Source organism: Idiotropiscis lumnitzeri, chromosome 16 (genome assembly GCF_059441095.1).
Source record: "Idiotropiscis lumnitzeri isolate Australia: NSW breed Sydney's pygmy pipehorse chromosome 16, RoL_Ilum_1.0, whole genome shotgun sequence".
Lineage (NCBI taxonomy): Eukaryota > Metazoa > Chordata > Actinopteri > Syngnathiformes > Syngnathidae > Idiotropiscis > Idiotropiscis lumnitzeri.
In genome coordinates, this window is record NC_142406.1 from 14,678,217 (window position 1) to 14,694,814 (window position 16,598).

General features: G+C 43.0%; 3 protein-coding genes and 1 pseudogene across 6 annotated transcripts; 2 read left to right on the top strand and 2 right to left on the bottom strand.

The window, feature by feature from the left end:
• Positions 1-112: 112 nt before the first annotated feature.
• LOC148321623 (protein S100-A13-like) lies at positions 113-5,115 on the bottom strand. Its single transcript, XM_088318466.1, has 3 exons — positions 4,940-5,115; positions 2,679-2,810; positions 113-873 (listed from the first exon to the last, which is right to left on the bottom strand). The coding sequence occupies exons 1-3, from the start codon at positions 4,946-4,948 to the stop codon at positions 703-705; spliced, it is 312 nt and encodes a 103-aa protein (XP_088174592.1). The 5' UTR covers positions 4,949-5,115; the 3' UTR covers positions 113-702.
• On the bottom strand, positions 4,990-15,306 carry thap7 (THAP domain containing 7). 3 transcript variants are annotated; one of them, XM_088318460.1, is made up of 6 exons: positions 8,739-8,800; positions 8,059-8,138; positions 7,812-7,949; positions 7,518-7,619; positions 6,409-7,433; positions 4,990-5,108 (listed from the first exon to the last, which is right to left on the bottom strand). In XM_088318460.1, exons 1-5 carry the CDS (start codon positions 8,739-8,741, stop codon positions 6,452-6,454), a joined length of 1,305 nt encoding a protein of 434 aa, XP_088174586.1. In that variant the 5' UTR covers positions 8,742-8,800; the 3' UTR covers positions 4,990-5,108; positions 6,409-6,451. The 3 variants fall into 3 exon arrangements, with proteins under 3 accessions (XP_088174586.1, XP_088174587.1, XP_088174585.1); XM_088318461.1 differs by lacking the exons at positions 4,990-5,108; positions 8,739-8,800 and adding an exon at positions 15,146-15,306 and having other exon boundaries at positions 5,710-7,433; XM_088318459.1 differs by lacking the exon at positions 4,990-5,108 and having other exon boundaries at positions 5,710-7,433.
• Positions 9,064-14,151, top strand: LOC148321625 (protein TMEPAI-like; annotated as a pseudogene). Its single transcript, XR_015846830.1, has 4 exons — positions 9,064-9,674; positions 12,480-12,637; positions 12,718-12,768; positions 13,086-14,151. The product of XR_015846830.1 is annotated as a protein TMEPAI-like (transcript).
• Positions 14,475-16,468, top strand: ssr2 (signal sequence receptor, beta). Its single transcript, XM_088318465.1, has 6 exons — positions 14,475-14,597; positions 15,165-15,322; positions 15,529-15,627; positions 15,755-15,863; positions 15,936-16,013; positions 16,084-16,468. The coding sequence occupies exons 1-6, from the start codon at positions 14,493-14,495 to the stop codon at positions 16,192-16,194; spliced, it is 660 nt and encodes a 219-aa protein (XP_088174591.1). The 5' UTR covers positions 14,475-14,492; the 3' UTR covers positions 16,195-16,468.
• The last annotated feature ends 130 nt before the right edge of the window (positions 16,469-16,598 follow it).

A 16,598-nucleotide genomic window follows, 5' to 3' on the forward strand; every position in this document is an offset into this window, starting at 1 on the left:
TGACTTTGACTATTTTTCACGTCCATATCCAAACTTTGTCATGTCGCCGATTTGTCGAACCTTGTTTCACACGAGAACCGTTTTGAGATCATCACGACAACATCGCTCCACGTTAATTGTGCACAAGGAGTGGATTTATTCAAACATTATTTCACAAACTGGTTCTAGTCTACGCTTATCTCATCCAACTGCAGATAAAATACATTTAATAAGTAAACATAACCTCTTACATGAAAAGGGGGAAAAAATATGAATGTGAGTTAATGATTAGAGCAGGTGTGGCCTTTTGTACCCATTAAATTTTGATGCATTTGACAAGATAAAATGATTTATATTAGATTTTGCTTACAAGCACCAGCAATCCCACCTTGCTGGTGGAACAAGGTTAGTTTGTTAACGAAATAAAAGAAACAAGAAAAATACAAAAGTGGGGTTTTTTTTGTGAGTAGGTTTGGTCAGAGAGAAAACTAGCCTGCTTTGGATCTTGATTTTTATTACACAACGTAAGATGGAAATGTTAAAACCTGTCGTAAAGAGATGATCGCGTATAAAAATGGAATGCCTTGCTCGTGGGCGTTCTTCTTGTATTCTGCCCGACACCTGATGATGATGGTAGGTTCTACATTTCCAGGGTGGGTTGGGGGTGGAACCTCGGAGCTGTTTTTTTTTTTTTTTTTTGGGTTGGTCGTTTGCTGAGGGTGTTCACAGGAGAGCGCAGCTGCACGAGGTGCCCTTGTTGCCGCCGAGGAGGCCGTGCTGCGAGGTGGCGAGATTCTGGATGAAATTCCAGAAGTGGGAGAAGGAGATGCCCTCGCCGTCACCCACGCCCATCTTCCGCAGGATCTCGCTCAGGCCCTGTTCTGTCATGAAGCCCTGCAGAAACATGTGGAAGGAACTCAAAATCCATTTGCCACAATGTGTGTTGAGTTGAAACAAAAAATGTTGCCAAAAAAAATAAAATAATAATAATTGTGTCATTACAGTATGTTTTTAGAAAAAATAAAATTATATAGTGCGACCTTTCTGATTAAAATAACTAAATTTGATTTTTTTGGGGTTGAGGTTAGAACGGATTAATGTCTTTTCCATTCATTTCAATGGGGAAAGATGATTTGGAAATCGTACTGTTGGTTTTACAGAGCGCTTATGCAGATGCAAAGATAAAATATTTCTCTTCATAATGTTTCACTGAATAAAGATTGCTAGCTTTAAAGTAGCACTTTTCAAAATGACTACAATCCACATAAACGATACATTCTTGCGTGTTTAGTAAGTTAAAGTTCATAAATTTCAAAGTGTCTTTTTGTTCCCATTGGTGTAAAGTACACCAACAAGTATTATCTCCCGCAACTTATCACAGTGAACCAACGAGCAGAAAAGATCCCCGAACACGCCCGTCTCAAATTCTCACCTCCACTTTTGTGTCCGAAGAGTAAATCTACCTTGAGGCTTTAACAGTAACGCAAAGTATGGAACGCTATATTCAAGCCGCGTTCCTTCTTCCGCTCGCAACGGCCAACGGTTAACTGGAGGAATTCAAAGCATGTGCTGAATGATCACGGGGGGCTGTCGCAACACTGACGGGAAGCGTTAATATATGCCCCCCTCCACCCCCTCCAGGCACACTATTTTGAAAGCAAGAAAAATGAGGGAAAACTGACTTTTTAATGGCTTTACAATCATATCTGATACCATGTTTCCTCCCAAAAGTTCATGGAAAAAAATTTTGAAAAAAAGTGAGGAAAACGACAATCTTAGTGTTGTGCTTGTTATTTGCGTAATAGAATGTAAAGATTTAAACTATTGGCGCATCCAGCTTTCATAATTCAATCAGCATTGACATTGAGCTATGTGCATCGTGGCCACCAGGGGGCAATAGAACAGACATATTGCACATCGCTTTGACAAAACACAGAAGAAGGTTGCAACTAAGCAGTGGTTCTTCGGAGAGGATAAAAAATCTATGCCTGTGTGTTTGCATGTGTTGCAACTGACTGAAAAATAAGGTTTAAAATACGACGCTAGTTTTTTTGTTTTTTTTTAACCTTTCGATGGCGGCGCATATCTGATTGCACTGTGGGTGCTGCCTTCATGAGCAAAAACGCTTTCGTCTTTTCCACATTCTGGGCTCGTCTTCCACAAAAAGAAGCCACTAGCTTTGACGCAATCGCCACAAAATAAAAGTTATATATATATATATATATATATATTTTTTTTTTTTTATAAAAAAAGGAAAGAAAACAACGCAAGAACTTAAATGTATTTTTCCTCCTTCGACTGTCAAACGGGTCAATTTCACCGGCAACATCAAAATGACCACGAGTTCCCTCGCTGCAGAAAAAAAGAACATCTTACATTTGAGAGGAGCGTAAACGTATCAATCATGGCGTGTACACGCCAGAACGCAGTGGAAAAGATGCCTGGACAATATGTTGAGTTGCTCCCGAGGTTGCGAGTGCGGTTGGCGACATTTTCCGCTTTCCTAAAAGTGCATCTTCTCGAGCCGTCTCTCAAGCCCACAGAGTCGCTTACGCCGCACAATCGGACACACACGTCGTCCTTTCCTTGCTCGCCAGTGTGTGCGAAACATGCCGCCACACCCAAGCGACTATAAACCCAGCGTGTACGTGTGTGCGTGCGTGCGTGTGAGATTTGGGGGGCTCACACGCCGGTCTTACCTTGGCCAGGTTGGGCAGCTGAGAAGACAGAAGCCCTTTGAACTCGTCCACCTTTAGCGTGGACGAGTTGTCGCCCGAGGCCGAGTGGAACTGGGTGACCAGTGTGTTGATGGCGCCCTCCAAGTCCGAGTACTAGACAAAAAAAAAAACAGGACTTTTGTGAGAAAAAAAAATATACGCTGCTAATAATGTTTTGCTATTTGATCTCATCTCGTTACAATGTCGCCGCTCGTCTCACGTGTGCTCCGTGAAACAAGCAGCTCTCCTAATATACGCTGTCCAAAAGCAAGAAAGGTATTCTATTTGACTCTATTTTAATTCCCGTTAAACTTCGGCACACCTCACAGGTCAATGTTGAGCCACTCTTTGTTTTACCCTCCTGCTGCTTTTTTTTTTTTTTTTTTTTGGTATGCCAAAAATGTTGATGAGTCAATGTGACCCATTGCTTGTTTAAGAATATAAAAAAATGACACACAAGGAGGCGTCTAAAGTGGGAATCGTTCTGCTTTGTCAGATCAAACCACAAGGGCCTTAACGGCTCAAGTCGCTTGAGGGTTAAAAGCATACAAATCGTGAACCAGTCACGAGGTTTTGCAACGAGAAATGCTACAAAATCGATCACGTTCCAAGACCATTACATTTTTCTTAAGACATACAAAAGTAAATACAATATAGTGAGCTCCAATTTATCTTGGTGGATATATCATGTAAAATGCATTTTTTGTGTTTCACCCTTCTTTTTTTTTTTTTAACTCGCACACGCGCACACACAGAAACAAACAAACTGACAGCAGCTCCGACATGAGTGTGCTCATGTGTTCTACAGTTCAAGAAACTGCTGAAAAGTGAACTGTGGGATATGGCTCTCCTTTCCCAAATGCAAGACGCTTATGATGAACTTCAAGCCCGGTTGTGGGGAGCAAAAAAAAAAAAAAAAAAACTTCAAACAAGTGATATTATGACGAGCATTTCAGGCTTCTATAACCACAGTTCCTCTGCAGTTTTCCTTTTTTATTTTTAGAACTGCAAGCGAGCCACATGAATATGGTACAAGGCCCCGGGTGCACCCCCCCACAAACATCAAGTCACATGACACACACTCAAGTTAGTGTTCTCTTCTGGACCAAATAAAAAAAATAGAAAATAGCAACAAGTAGCTATTCCATGCATGCAGGCAGGCAGCTTTGTCACTCTCACACACCGAAAGAAACAACAAAAAAAACCACCACGCCCTTGTTCTTTTAAGAATGACGAGCTGCTGCAAGCCCTTCACCTCTGCACTTGACGTCATTTTTTTAAGCGAGTGAAAATAGAACAAAATAAAAATTACATGAGATTATTTTTGTTCGCATGAATTTCAGACACTTCAAAGCATAATCCACGTCGCAGTTTTTTGGATTACTGTACAGTTTGTCCTTAATTTAACCAATATGACTTGTTCTTTATTATGGTCTTCCCATTTGTATTTTAGTCTTCAAAATACAGCACATTTATGTTTATTTGGTACAATTTTGGGGGCTTGGCCGATTTGCAGACTGGTTCATTAGTTCAAGTAAATGACATGAATGTTAATTTCATTTTGAGACATATTGCTCCCACCAGCTGAGATTCTGGTGAGTAATAAAAACACTGACGTTGATAGGAGGTGTGGACAACTTAAACACGGAATAAATTAATAATAAGAATTATATAAAACGAGCTCAAACGCTCATTCTATTCAAGTAGACAAAAATTGTTACATTGTATTTGTATTATGGCCATTGGTGAAGTTCAAAAATGGCCCCTGTTTATTAAGTACAAGTGGATCGCATTCGGGTTTTTTGTTGTCGACATAAAAAAAAGAATGTCATCTTGTGTTAATTAAACAAGTTAATAACGCGCGTGCGCCGTCCAACTTTTGGAAAAACTTCTTCATACATTTAGGGAGGGGCCGCTCGCAAAAGCGTCGCCGTGCGAACTTTTGCTTCTTACTCGTGTCTTGCGCGCTTTTTCAAGAGTGCGATTAATGACGCAAAGGCAGGCTCCGAAGTTGTTTGAAGTCAAGTTGAAAATCGTTTTTTATTTTTTTATTTTGTGCTGGCCGCTTTGGGCGCGCGTCCTCGACTGACCGCTTCAGTCGTGACGCGCGCCGCCCACGAGTGTTTTAAAACGCAACATGCACGCGAAATTTCACGGCGAACAAGACTTAAAAGTCGTTATTTGTAAGTCGAAGTGAGCGCATGCTTGCAAAGCAGTACGAATTGGTTGCGTCGGTTTCCTACCTGAGGCATGTCGACTGTTGGTTCGAATGTGGCAACTTTTACTGGTCCTGCGTGTCTATCCACTCCTCTTACTGTGCATGTGTGTGTGTGTGCGTGTGCGTGTGTGTGTGTGGATCTGCGTTGTTGTCAGCAACTGGCAGCCGTCCGGGATCCTCCCTCCTTCCCCACTCTGCAAAAGACAAGAGGAGGGGGGGGGTGCGCGCTGGTGAAGCAGGAAGAAGGAGCTGTAAAAAAAAAAAAAGGGAACCAAATGCGCCACAATGTGACATCATGACAGTGTGTGTGTTTGTGTTACCATTGTGATCGTTGAGTGTATGTGTGTGTTTTGTTCAAAAAGTGTGTCATGTCCCTCGGAGGTCCCTCCAGCCCACATCTGGAAAGTTTTAGAGACATTCTTGGAGCTGTTCTGTCCCCCCCCCAATTTGACAAGCTCCATTTTGAGATTTTTCGCATGCATTGCACTGATTTGCATTAAAGTGGAAGCTTGACAGTTGAAAGCATTTTTTTTTTTAAATCATAGCAATAAAAAAAGGGAGGTGGAAGGAGGAGTAGGACGAGGAAACAGGCGCAACCACATTCCTTCTATCTGGTTTTATGAGAGAAGGCTGTCACTGGAGTGTGTGTGTGTGTGTGTGTGTGTGAGAGAGGGCGCCGCTCCACATTTTGGTTCAAATTAAACAAAGGAATTTAGCCTAAAAAAAAACCCAAAAAAAACTGAATTTTAGCAGCTGTTGAGCATTTATTCAAAGATGATGTCCTTGAGGGGGTGTTAAGGGTGTGTCCTGTTAAATATGATCTAAACACTGTGTTGGAAGAGGGGAAAGCGTGGTGGGGGTCATCCAAAACAAGCCCCCACCCACCCGAAGCCACTCAAATATGGGAAGAAGGGGTCGCCCGCCACGCCCGACCAGCGAATTGTTTCAGTATGATAACATAACATGGCACAGAGGAGTGGATTGCATTTAAAACTCAACACATAAGAAAATGAAAACAAATGGCCACACGATTCCAATCAGAAGCAAACGTAGCATACGATTATGAGGGGCGTGGCGGCTAGAAAAAAATAAATAAAAAGCAAATGTTGACTTTTGGTGGGGAAGTAAAAATCGACCTCTAGAAAACGTGAGAATTTAGTCGAGTTGGAAAACGCTATCTATTTATTTGTTGAGGGTGTGACTCTTAAAAATGCAACCGGTCCCCACAGCTACAATTGAGTTGCAGTCAGCCTGAAAATTCTGGGAACAATTTGTACTAAAACTCAAAGTACTTAATAAGAAAATGAGTTTGGTGGGAAGTTATAAAAAAAAAAATATATATATTTTAAAAGGCTTTATTATTATTTGAGATGTCGTTCTTAAAAATGCAATTGTACCAAAAGATAATATTGACAAGCTAATGAGAATTCAAATGAGAATCTGTCATTCTGGAGGTAAGGTTTGAAATAAAAATGTTTTAAATACTCTTCTGACCTTGTTTACTTTTGTCAATTGAACACAATGACTTGTCAGTTTGTCAGCTGGCAAATTCGTTGCTGAGCTGCAGGTGAAAGCCTTCCAGGTGTTCTTTGAGTTTCTCCCTCACGTCATCACGCAGTTCTTCCGTGGAGGTGCCGAGGACTGCACGCTGGTGGCTTCCCCTCCCGGTTGGACCGCCAACGTTGTCAGAGTCGGGTGGCGTGACCTGGCTGACGACCTCATCCGTGGTCAGATAGTTCTGCAGCTGATTTTCCGTGGGGATGGGGACCACGATGAACTGCGCCTCGGCGTCGCCTTGTACCCACAACAACGACTGTTGCGGGTCCTGACGATGAGACTCGCCTTTAAGCTCACAAAAACAGTCGGGCAAGTGTGGTGTCGCTTGGAACGCGAATGGGAAACTTTGAGAGTTTGTCCCCGTTGAGTTAAGTTGTTCTGTGAAGTCTTTCTCCGGAGTCTTCACAGAGGCCTGATGGAAGACCGGGTCTAGCGCTTTCTCCGTTTCCGGCATTCTGTACCCTCTCCCGCAGTAACAGCAGTACTTCTCTGCATCCCCTCCTTGAGGACGGCAGCCCCCCCTGCTTGTGGAGTCATCTCTGGTCTCTTGCATCTTCTGCTGTCTGTCGCGCAGCCGCAGCAGGGACCCCCGCAACCGATTCTCGCGGCGCCGGGCGGCGTGCAGCTGCCGCAGGGTCTTCTCCAGGTAGTCCACGGCCTTGTCGTAGCGCCTCCGCCACAGCAGGGGGCAGAGCTGGGCGTAGCTGTGCTCCTTGGGCAAGTAGAAGCCCGGGCGTGGGGGGAGGCGTCGCATGTAGCGCGACGGCGAGATGCAGCGCGGTGGCGACATGGGTGGAGGTGAAGGGCTCTTCTTTCCAGGTGAGAGCTGCCTCACGTCTTCTGCTGTCTCTTCTTCGGGTGGCTCCTCGGTGGGCTCCTCGGCTTCAAGCGATGGCCGAACCATGGAGTCGTCTACAGTTTGACACCGAGCAGTGAGCTGCTCGCCTGAAACTTCTCCATTTCTACACATGTAAACACACACACCGATAGAAGCAGATCAGCATGATCGGTAGAGCGGCAATCATTTCGATGCCCCCCTATCCCACCTATCTTCTTGTTTCAGGGCCTTCCTCAGCCACTTGTATTTGCTCAGAGATGATGAATCAAACACTGTGGGAAACGCATCTTCCCTCAGTCTCCTGATGCCACTAAAAAGCAGAAAAAAGAAGCAGGTAGTGAGTAGTTATTTCAGTTTAATGGCCAATTGCTGCGCCCATTTGGACTTGTTTGCTCTGTCGCTCAGATGGATTAAAAGCATTGGGACTTCCCACATGGCCCAATTGTTATAGATAATTCCAGTAAACTGACATGCAGGTTATTTGATCATGGTGATTCCTGACCTGCAACTGGCCATCTCAAAGCTCTCAGGCGTGAAGTGTTTGGAACAAAAGTAGACAAAGTTGGTCTGAGGGTCCCAGGATTCGGCACGGCGGGAGTTGCTGATCCAAAGGTTCCGACGGGAGGCTTCTTTGGGCAACCTGCGCCATCAAATATGCACAGATGGCGACATCATAAATGGTTAATCTATAGTTCTGAAGTGCATGAAAAAAAAAACATGTTTCCATGGAGACAATGCTTTAATATTACTTGTGAAACGTGATGCCAGCATTACGTGTCTCATGGTTGTCACGCGATTTGCAACCGCCAGCAGAACAGTGTCTGGGCATCTGAAAGTGGAAAAAGAGAGTTTTAATCATTTTTATATCGTCATCACACCCAGGACCACCACAAGGGTCCATCAGAACTACAATATTGATGACTTCTTTTTAAATATTATTTAGGTACATCACGAAAGGGAACATTTCTATTATTGGTGAAGTGATGCACCTCTGCAAACTAGTGTGCAAATTCAGTGCTGAGCATTTTGAAGGGATCGTGTACCCCTTGACCTGACGGAAAACCAAATTGACCCCGGGAAAAAAAAACAAATGTTTCCTGCCACGCATGCGCAGTACTCGTGTAGCTGCCGGGTGCTAAATGCTAACAGAGCCTCCATCTTATCGAATTTCAGTGTTCGTACAAACTACAAAAATAAGCAAAAAAAAAACTTTCAATGTGATTTGCCATAACGGAGGATTTGTCACCTCGTTGCAATTGTAGATGAGCTCATTTTTTTACGCTAATTCGGGCGAGCGCAACAATTCACGTATGACCGAAACGAACAATCTCGCCAACGCAACAGACCGTCATACGCGTATTTTCTTGTTTCACGCCGATTAAATGACTAATATTATCCAGTTTGGTGAATTTCTGTAGAAGTATACTACCATTCGTCGAAGAGTTGACCTCAGGAAGATGGCGACTGCGTCTTCCTTTCACCTTTTTCCGGTTTTACTGACGTCACAATTCTTTTTCACAGCAGAACTTTATTGAAACATGCAACGTTGCAGTTGTATTATAAATATAACTCAGACATTAATGTAAACAATATAAAACATTATAGGAGCGTAGTTTTCAAAATACAATTTTAAATTATTTCCGAAATATGGAAGGATGAGTATTGTGACAATTAAATAAATCATCTGATTAACAGTATGTGGTCGATTTTCAGGCACGAAACAAATACTGTGAGTTTTTGATATTTGTGTTCGTTGTTTAATTTTGATTTATTTAAAAAGTAAAACAAGAAGCAATGGGATTCTTGTTGAAAACCTCTATTATTACATTCTGCTGGTGTACCTAATATGGTGGCCACTTGAGTGCATATTCTCATGCATGTATGTAATGGAGTTCTTGTCTGCAGGTCACGGTCAGAGATGGGGGAGTCCTTTTATGTGCGCGTTTGTTTTAATGCAGAGGCTGTCTGGAGGATGTGTCTGACCAGCCCTCCCCTCCATTGTCCCCCATCCAGTCCTCCCCCACGAAGTTGGGGGGTGGGTGGACCGTAAATCACAACGCCTCGCAGCAGTCAGACGCGGATGCAAAGCGTCAGACAGCGCATCTTTGCTTTCTTGTCCATCCTATGGCGAGGTTGCTGGAAGTCCAAATGAGGATCCGAGTCGTCAGGATCCGCATGTAGCCAGGACTGCATGCGGAGGCTCCGGGCTGCCTGCAACGGCGGCGGGTCCTCCTCCTCGTCCCCCCGACTTCTCCGGCGTCCCGTCTCATGCAAAACCCAGCGGCCCATTTGCGAAGCTCCAGCCCCACACAGTCCAATGTTTATTGCTCTTGCACCGGACCCCAGCCACAGGGCATGGATATATGTAAGTCACCTGCTTTTTTTTCTTCTTCTTCAGTATTCTGCATTTTCAGGACTGGATTAAACGCTTATGTGTCCATTCGAATGTAAACGACTGAGTGATATGGCGAGATGTCTGCAGGTGTATCCCAGCCTGAACACAACTCTTGCAGCACTTTGCACTGCATGATTACATAATATGCAGCCAAAAAATGACCATTTAGTGATTTGTCTTGTGGAGAATGCAGCGTAGGGAGCAAATTGGGTCTTTTGTGCATGTTTGGCTGCAACGTATGGTACCCATGCAAAAATATAATGCCAAAAAAAAAACATTATAATGGTCAGTGAGACACTAGTTGAGGTTCACCATATCTGTAATCAGAAGTCAATAGAATCTGCATTATTACAGTTCGTTGATAACTGGCTCATTTTTCATACACTGTAGCTCCTGTATAGATGTGCCTAATGAAGTGACCGGTGAAGCTTGGGCTTCCCGTTTCTGGATATGTCAAAATATGATGCAGAAAGCTTTTTCGAACAGTTCTCAGGTTTGTTTGTTTCATGTCCGTGTGTACTTCAAGTGACACATCACCCATTTGGCTGTTTACATTTTCTGAACACACTAAACCAGTTCCAAAAATTGCATGGAAATAACACCATAAATTAATACTAGACAAATAGGCTGAGTAATTTCACTTTATGTTCCTTAGTTTACATTATCGATGGGTGGACGGAAAGAAGCGAAGCAGTTCTGCATTTATTCACAAGATATTTTGTTGAGCGTAAATTACCAATACACTGACTGTTTCTCAGCTGGACTGATTTTCATAATAGGAAATATAATTTTGAGCACCACAGACGCACTATTGTCAATTTTTGTTGTGGTGGGAACGAGGCCAGTCGGAGGTAAAACTAAACAAAAAAAAAAAAAAAAAAAAGAGACACATCCAGCTTGATTTGCGATGCACCAGACTCCTCATTATAGCCGGCTGTCTGTCTGGGGGTCGCTCCTCCCCAAGGCTGGGGGGTAGGTAGGTGGGGGTCAAGGGTGAAAGGTGAAGGTCTGTCAGCCAGGGTCTGTGTCTGATTCTTTGTCTTCTCCCCCCTCGCTCTTTGTTTGCACGGCGCATAGTCAACACAAGACGTTTTGCTTTTTCTCTCGCCATATCGCCAGATTCGTAGTCGGACACGTAATTCTTATTTTCAGTGCATACCAATTTTATAAATCATCATCTTGGGGGCAATGGTGAAACTGTTGGATGCATTTAATTGTTCTGTATCTGTTCTCAGAGGGCTTCGAGATCAATACAGCAGTCAAAAGACATCACCGGGTCGTCAATTTGACTTGATATCATCTCAAAAAGCCAGAAAGTTTTTATTTAGAGACCAATACATTGAGTGGAGAGTTTGACTTTATTTGAGTCCGATTTAGTATTTTTGATGGACGACAAAAAAAAAAAAAAAAAAATCCTGAGAACTGAAGATACTGCAATGTATGTCCGGTAATGTAAAATGACACAATAATCATACGAAAATATAATGATAACATAATATGAATTAAATTAATTTTCTTTTTTTAATGAATGTCAAAAAAAGAACAAACGCAATACTTTATGAATAACTTGAAAATGAAAGAATATATGTCATGCTACATTTTGAAAAAAAATATTAAAAAATGTTTAATTTTAAAAAACAAAGAGGAGGAAAAAAGTGGCAATAAAAAAACTAATTATTCCCTGGCGGTATTATAGAACTAAAGACGTATTTTATTGTATACATCTAGCATTTAATCTGTATAATGATGCGTCCTAATTTGCAGAAAACCGCATGCAAATCTCTATTTGTATCGATGTACACGTATCAGCGTTGCTATTTTTATTGGAACTATAGCTCTTGAAAAAGTTCATCAACATGCACTATTTACATTTATTGAAATCAAGGTCAGCGAGGCAAGGTCACGAAAGCGCCGTCACATTTGCATGCACCATTTTTTTGAATATTAGATTGGGATTAGAGACGTAGCTAATGAGCCAGATGGCGTCTGATCTGCTGCGCCTCGCCTTCTCTCTCTCTGACTGGCCCTCCCGTGATTAAACCGTGTGTGTGTGCGTGTGTATTGTGTCTAGACGCGTCTGGGTAATAAATGGTCCAATAAATGATCCCCCACAACCCAGACCACATGGCTCATCCAGCTCGTATCACCCCAACCAACCAACCCCCCCCCCCTTTCTCCCATCACCCTTTTCCGCTTTAGTTTTACAATGTAATCACTCCCCTGTTTTAAATGAAATAAAAAAAACATTCAAGGAGCCTGTTAGCGTCACAACAGATAAAGTGATTATCTGGTAGGCGACTCGTACTGCTTCATCCCATGAGAGTTAGATTTATGGATGTCAGTCAAAGCAAAGTATTTATGACGATTGTCAGGATAGTATGTTTGATACAGTTGAGGTTAATTGCCAACAATGTGTGCAACACAGACAAAGGCGGATTATTAAATGGCTGATTTAAACGAGATGATTTTGATCTGAACTTTACTTTTTGCGCGTGGTATCAAAATCGTTAACTGTACCTAATATTGTGGCCAGAAAATGATTTTTTTTCCCCTCTCAAGTTTGACATGTAATCTCCTTTTGTCATTTAACGTTGATACGATTCCCTGGTAATGAATAACTTTATTTATAAGCGAGCTTGAAAGCCCTGACTTTTATTATTTTTATCTGAGGAAAGCTGCGGCCCAGTTACCATGACGACCAATGCATCACTGTAAACGCCGCCTGTGTTTTCTAACGTCATCTCGCCTGCCTTCCAATGTCTCCCGTGTCCGCAGCTGAACTGGAGCTGGTTCAGATAATACTTATCCTGCTGGCGATGAGCGTCATGGTGGCCGTGGTCGTGTGCCTTCTCATCCACTACCGCTTTGTCGCCCTGTCCCTCCTGGGCCGGCTCGGCCACGCTCAGGAAGTCCCGACGGCGGAGGTGCGACGGGTAAGTGGCGAGCGACTGATCGTTTATGCGTCCGTTTGGTGGTGAACTTGTCGTAACGAGTCGCTGCATGTTCGTGTCAGGATGCGAGTGGGCGGCCAAACGGCATGCTGAGTCAACATGGACAAGGCCAGGTGAGTCATGCTTTTTTTTTTTTTGCCTTTTCTGTTTCTCCATTACAGTAAGTAGGCTTTATCCATCCAGCCGATCAGATCTGTGATCTCTGGTGGGAAAAAATGCAAGTATTCGACGTAAAAAAAAATAAAAATTGTATCAGCACCCACTACTAACAACACAAGCCAAACTAAGTCTCTCAGCCAAGGTGTATCACTTCAACATACTTCCTCAATGCTTTTCCATTTGGAGATGTTTTTGGCGCCACCTTGTGGCATCTTCAGAAATAGCACCTAGATGACGTCTCATAATTTAATCTTCTCTTCTTTTTTTTTAGCCGATTCGTGGCCTCCAGAGCCGCACCACACCCATCTTTGTGCAGCACCACCATCTGTGTCGCCTGCAGCCCACCTACCCTTACTTGCCGCAGGAGACCGTCGACTTGCCCCCCATGATCTGCTTGCCTGATGGGGAGGAAAAGGAGCCCCGCTACTTACAGCAACATCCGGAGCTGAAGCGCTCCTGCATTTGCGCGCCTCCTAACCGGAACGTCTCCATAGACAATTACGCACGCAACACCGGACCACGGACGGCCAAAAGGGAGTCCGGAAGCGGCGGCGAGAGGTCCGAGAGCCCCCCGCCCTCCTACAGTGTGACTATAGAGGACCCCTTCAGAAAAAATGCTAAAAGGTTACAAACGAGCTGGAGCGCCGCTGAAAACACAACCTCCACGGAGGCTGTCCCTCATAACTCCTCTGTCACCTGAGAGACTCAACCAAACATTTTCTCTGTGATATTTAAATGTTATCAAAGTTTTCTATGCGGTGCTACAAAAAAAAATCTCTTGTGTTTTTGTCTATTTTTGTAAGCTTTTCCATGTCTGTCTGCTATACAATTTGACTCAGTGCCCTGATCTACAGTCAGTACTCACAGAATGTACTGGGCTTCGTAATGCAAAAGTGAGCTGAAGTTGCACAGAGAATGCTTCTGCTTTTTTAAAATTTATTTTATTTTATTTTTTTATCATTTTCCGAGCTGCTAAAGCTTTTTGCTTGAGTCCGAGGGGTGTCAAGCTATACTTTTATCACATTATAGACCCAGAGGCAATTTTCAGTTTTTGTTTAACACTAATGGCGACGTTAATGTCACCATCTCAAGCACTTTTGCCTCTGAATCAACAAAACACGGGAATGAGGAGGATGCTTCCTCCAGATAAGCCATGACCAGCGATGTACTCTCATTGGTGCAATTGACTTGATCAGCACTGACATGAGTTCAAGATACAAGTAGAGACGCTGAATTTTGAGGAAAAAAAATATCCTTATCGTTTACATTTTCATGTTATTTAACAAAGATTTTGGTATTTATAAGGTGTAGCAGTTTACAATAAAAGGCTGAAAGTGGTGGGGAGTGTCATTTCCTGTTTTTACAGCGCTTTGTGTAGCATATTAATTAAGAATGTACTACACACAAAGTATAAACCGGAATATTCATGAACTACAATAAACTTAATACGTACAGCGTATGAAACATTTGTTGATATCCAAAATCTGCATGCATAATGCGAGGATCATACGTGTCCATACGGAAATTGTGGTTATATTTTTATTATTATTATTGACATTCAGATATAATCTTTAAATCTTAAAAGGAAAAAATATATTCAAGTTTATTTTAAACGAAGTCGACAGAAGAAACTATCACCTCCAACACACGAGAGGGCGCTAGAGAACTGACGGCCCACATGCAGCCCCTCCTGATACACGTCATGCCAAGTGGAGTTTTTAAGTTCCGCGCATGCGCGTCCGCAACTCCTTCGCTCCTCGGTTCTGCAAAGTGGCTACAGAAGGTAACCATCGCTCCTTCTATTTTCTTCTTTCCCTCGTCAAATTGTGCCATTAACTCGCCGTTGTCACTTTAGAACCAGACGCACAAACGCGATCGTAAGCACGGTTTGACATTTGATCGCGCTGTTAGCGTGACTGTCATGTTTTTTTTTTTTGGTGGAAATGGTCTTGCGTGGTCTCGTCCACGTAAGCGTCTTTATTCTTGTGGATGCTAGCGAGCTGAACTTTGGACAATCAACGACATGTTTTTTGTTTAGAAATAAATAAATAAAATTAATTTTAGTTCAATAACATTGGACCTATCAAAAAGTGTTGGCTACATTTTAATTTTCTTGTTGGCCACGTTGTTAACACAGCAGTGACTCAATAGTCTTAATTTCGTGCCACATATGTGTGCATGTACCACCTTTTAAATTATATATGCTAACACTGCAGTGCTACAATTGTATCTCTGGTTACATGTTAATAGCATAAAATGTGTGAACGTACCCTTCAGAACGACACTAAATTTGACACAGCTGTATACAAATAGTATGAGATGGTCTCTTACCAGTCAGTTTGCCTTCCAGATGAAGATGCTGCACGTCTTTTTGGTCCTGGCGCTGATCGCCCTGGGCTCTGGAGAAGAGGGCGCCCGTCTGCTGGCGTCCAAGTCTCTGCTCAACCGCTACGCCGTGGAAGGCCGAGACCTGACCCTGCAATACCACATTTACAATGTGGGCTCTAGGTGGGAATATGTCCTTATACAATGCACACAATGAACTCAGACTGCAGCGATAGAATATTTTTAGAAAAGATTTTTCTCATCAATTAGTCAGACACAATTCAAATTATTCAAGTTATTTGATTAATCATCTAATCCCATGTATGTATAAACAGTAACCTTCACTGTATATATGGCATTTTTATTTTTTTTTGCATTTTGTGTTTCAGTGCTGCTCTGGAGGTGGAGCTGTCGGATGATTCTTTCCCGCCCGAGGACTTTGGAATTGTATCGGGAATGCTGAACGTGAAATGGGATAGGATTGCACCGTATCCTTGAAACCAAAAGTCTATTTTGGATTTTGTTGCTTATGCTCACGTTGAAAAATTTAAAGTGTGGAGACTTGAACAGGCTCACTGGAAAAGATGTTGCAACCTTAACTTGGGGAACGTTCAGAGCCAGCAATGTGTCCCACACTGTTGTGCTGCGTCCCCTGAAGGCCGGCTACTTTAACTTCACCTCGGCCTCTGTCAGCTACCTGGCTCAGGAGGGCGGCCAAGTTGTGGTACGAAGATCTTAAATTTGACTGCAAAAGTTGACCGTGAAGTAACAGATGTTCTTGTATGGTGCCTCGTAGGTGGGCTACACCAGCGCCCCCGGCCAGGGGGGCATCCTGGCTCAGAGGGAGTTTGACCGCCGCTTTTCTCCACATTATGTAAGCCACACACAAACACACAGGCACTCCGCTGTTGTCACTCTCAGCTCACCTGTTTTTCTTTTCCTAGCTTGACTGGGCTGCCTTCGGTGTGATGACTCTCCCTTCCATCGGCATCCCACTTCTACTCTGGTACTCCAGCAAGAGGAAGTATGACTCGCCCAAGGCCAAGAAGAACTGAGGAAAAAAATACACCTTTGTTTTTTTTGTTGTTGTTTTTTTAAGGTTTCAGACTGGAGGGGCGGGAGGGTCTTTAAGGGGTTATGTGGGCGCAGGAGGTCTGAGAGGCTTAATAACCCATATTGGGGGGTGAAAGGTGTGCCAGCGATTGCATGTCTGCAGCAAATGATAGAACAATTCCAATGACAGTTACTACTGTTTGTAACTGTTTATTCAACTCAGTTTTGAAGTTGTTAGACTTCAGTATCAATAAAAACAAGGTGTTTTTTTTTTTTTTACTAAACCTGGATCAGATTGGTTTTGTTTGTGTTGACCTTTGTTACTAAATGTAAATCAACTTTAAGCACACGTGTTACTATTTTCGAGTTCAATCAAGGCTCAACTTTGTTCTTCGGTTTTAACAGA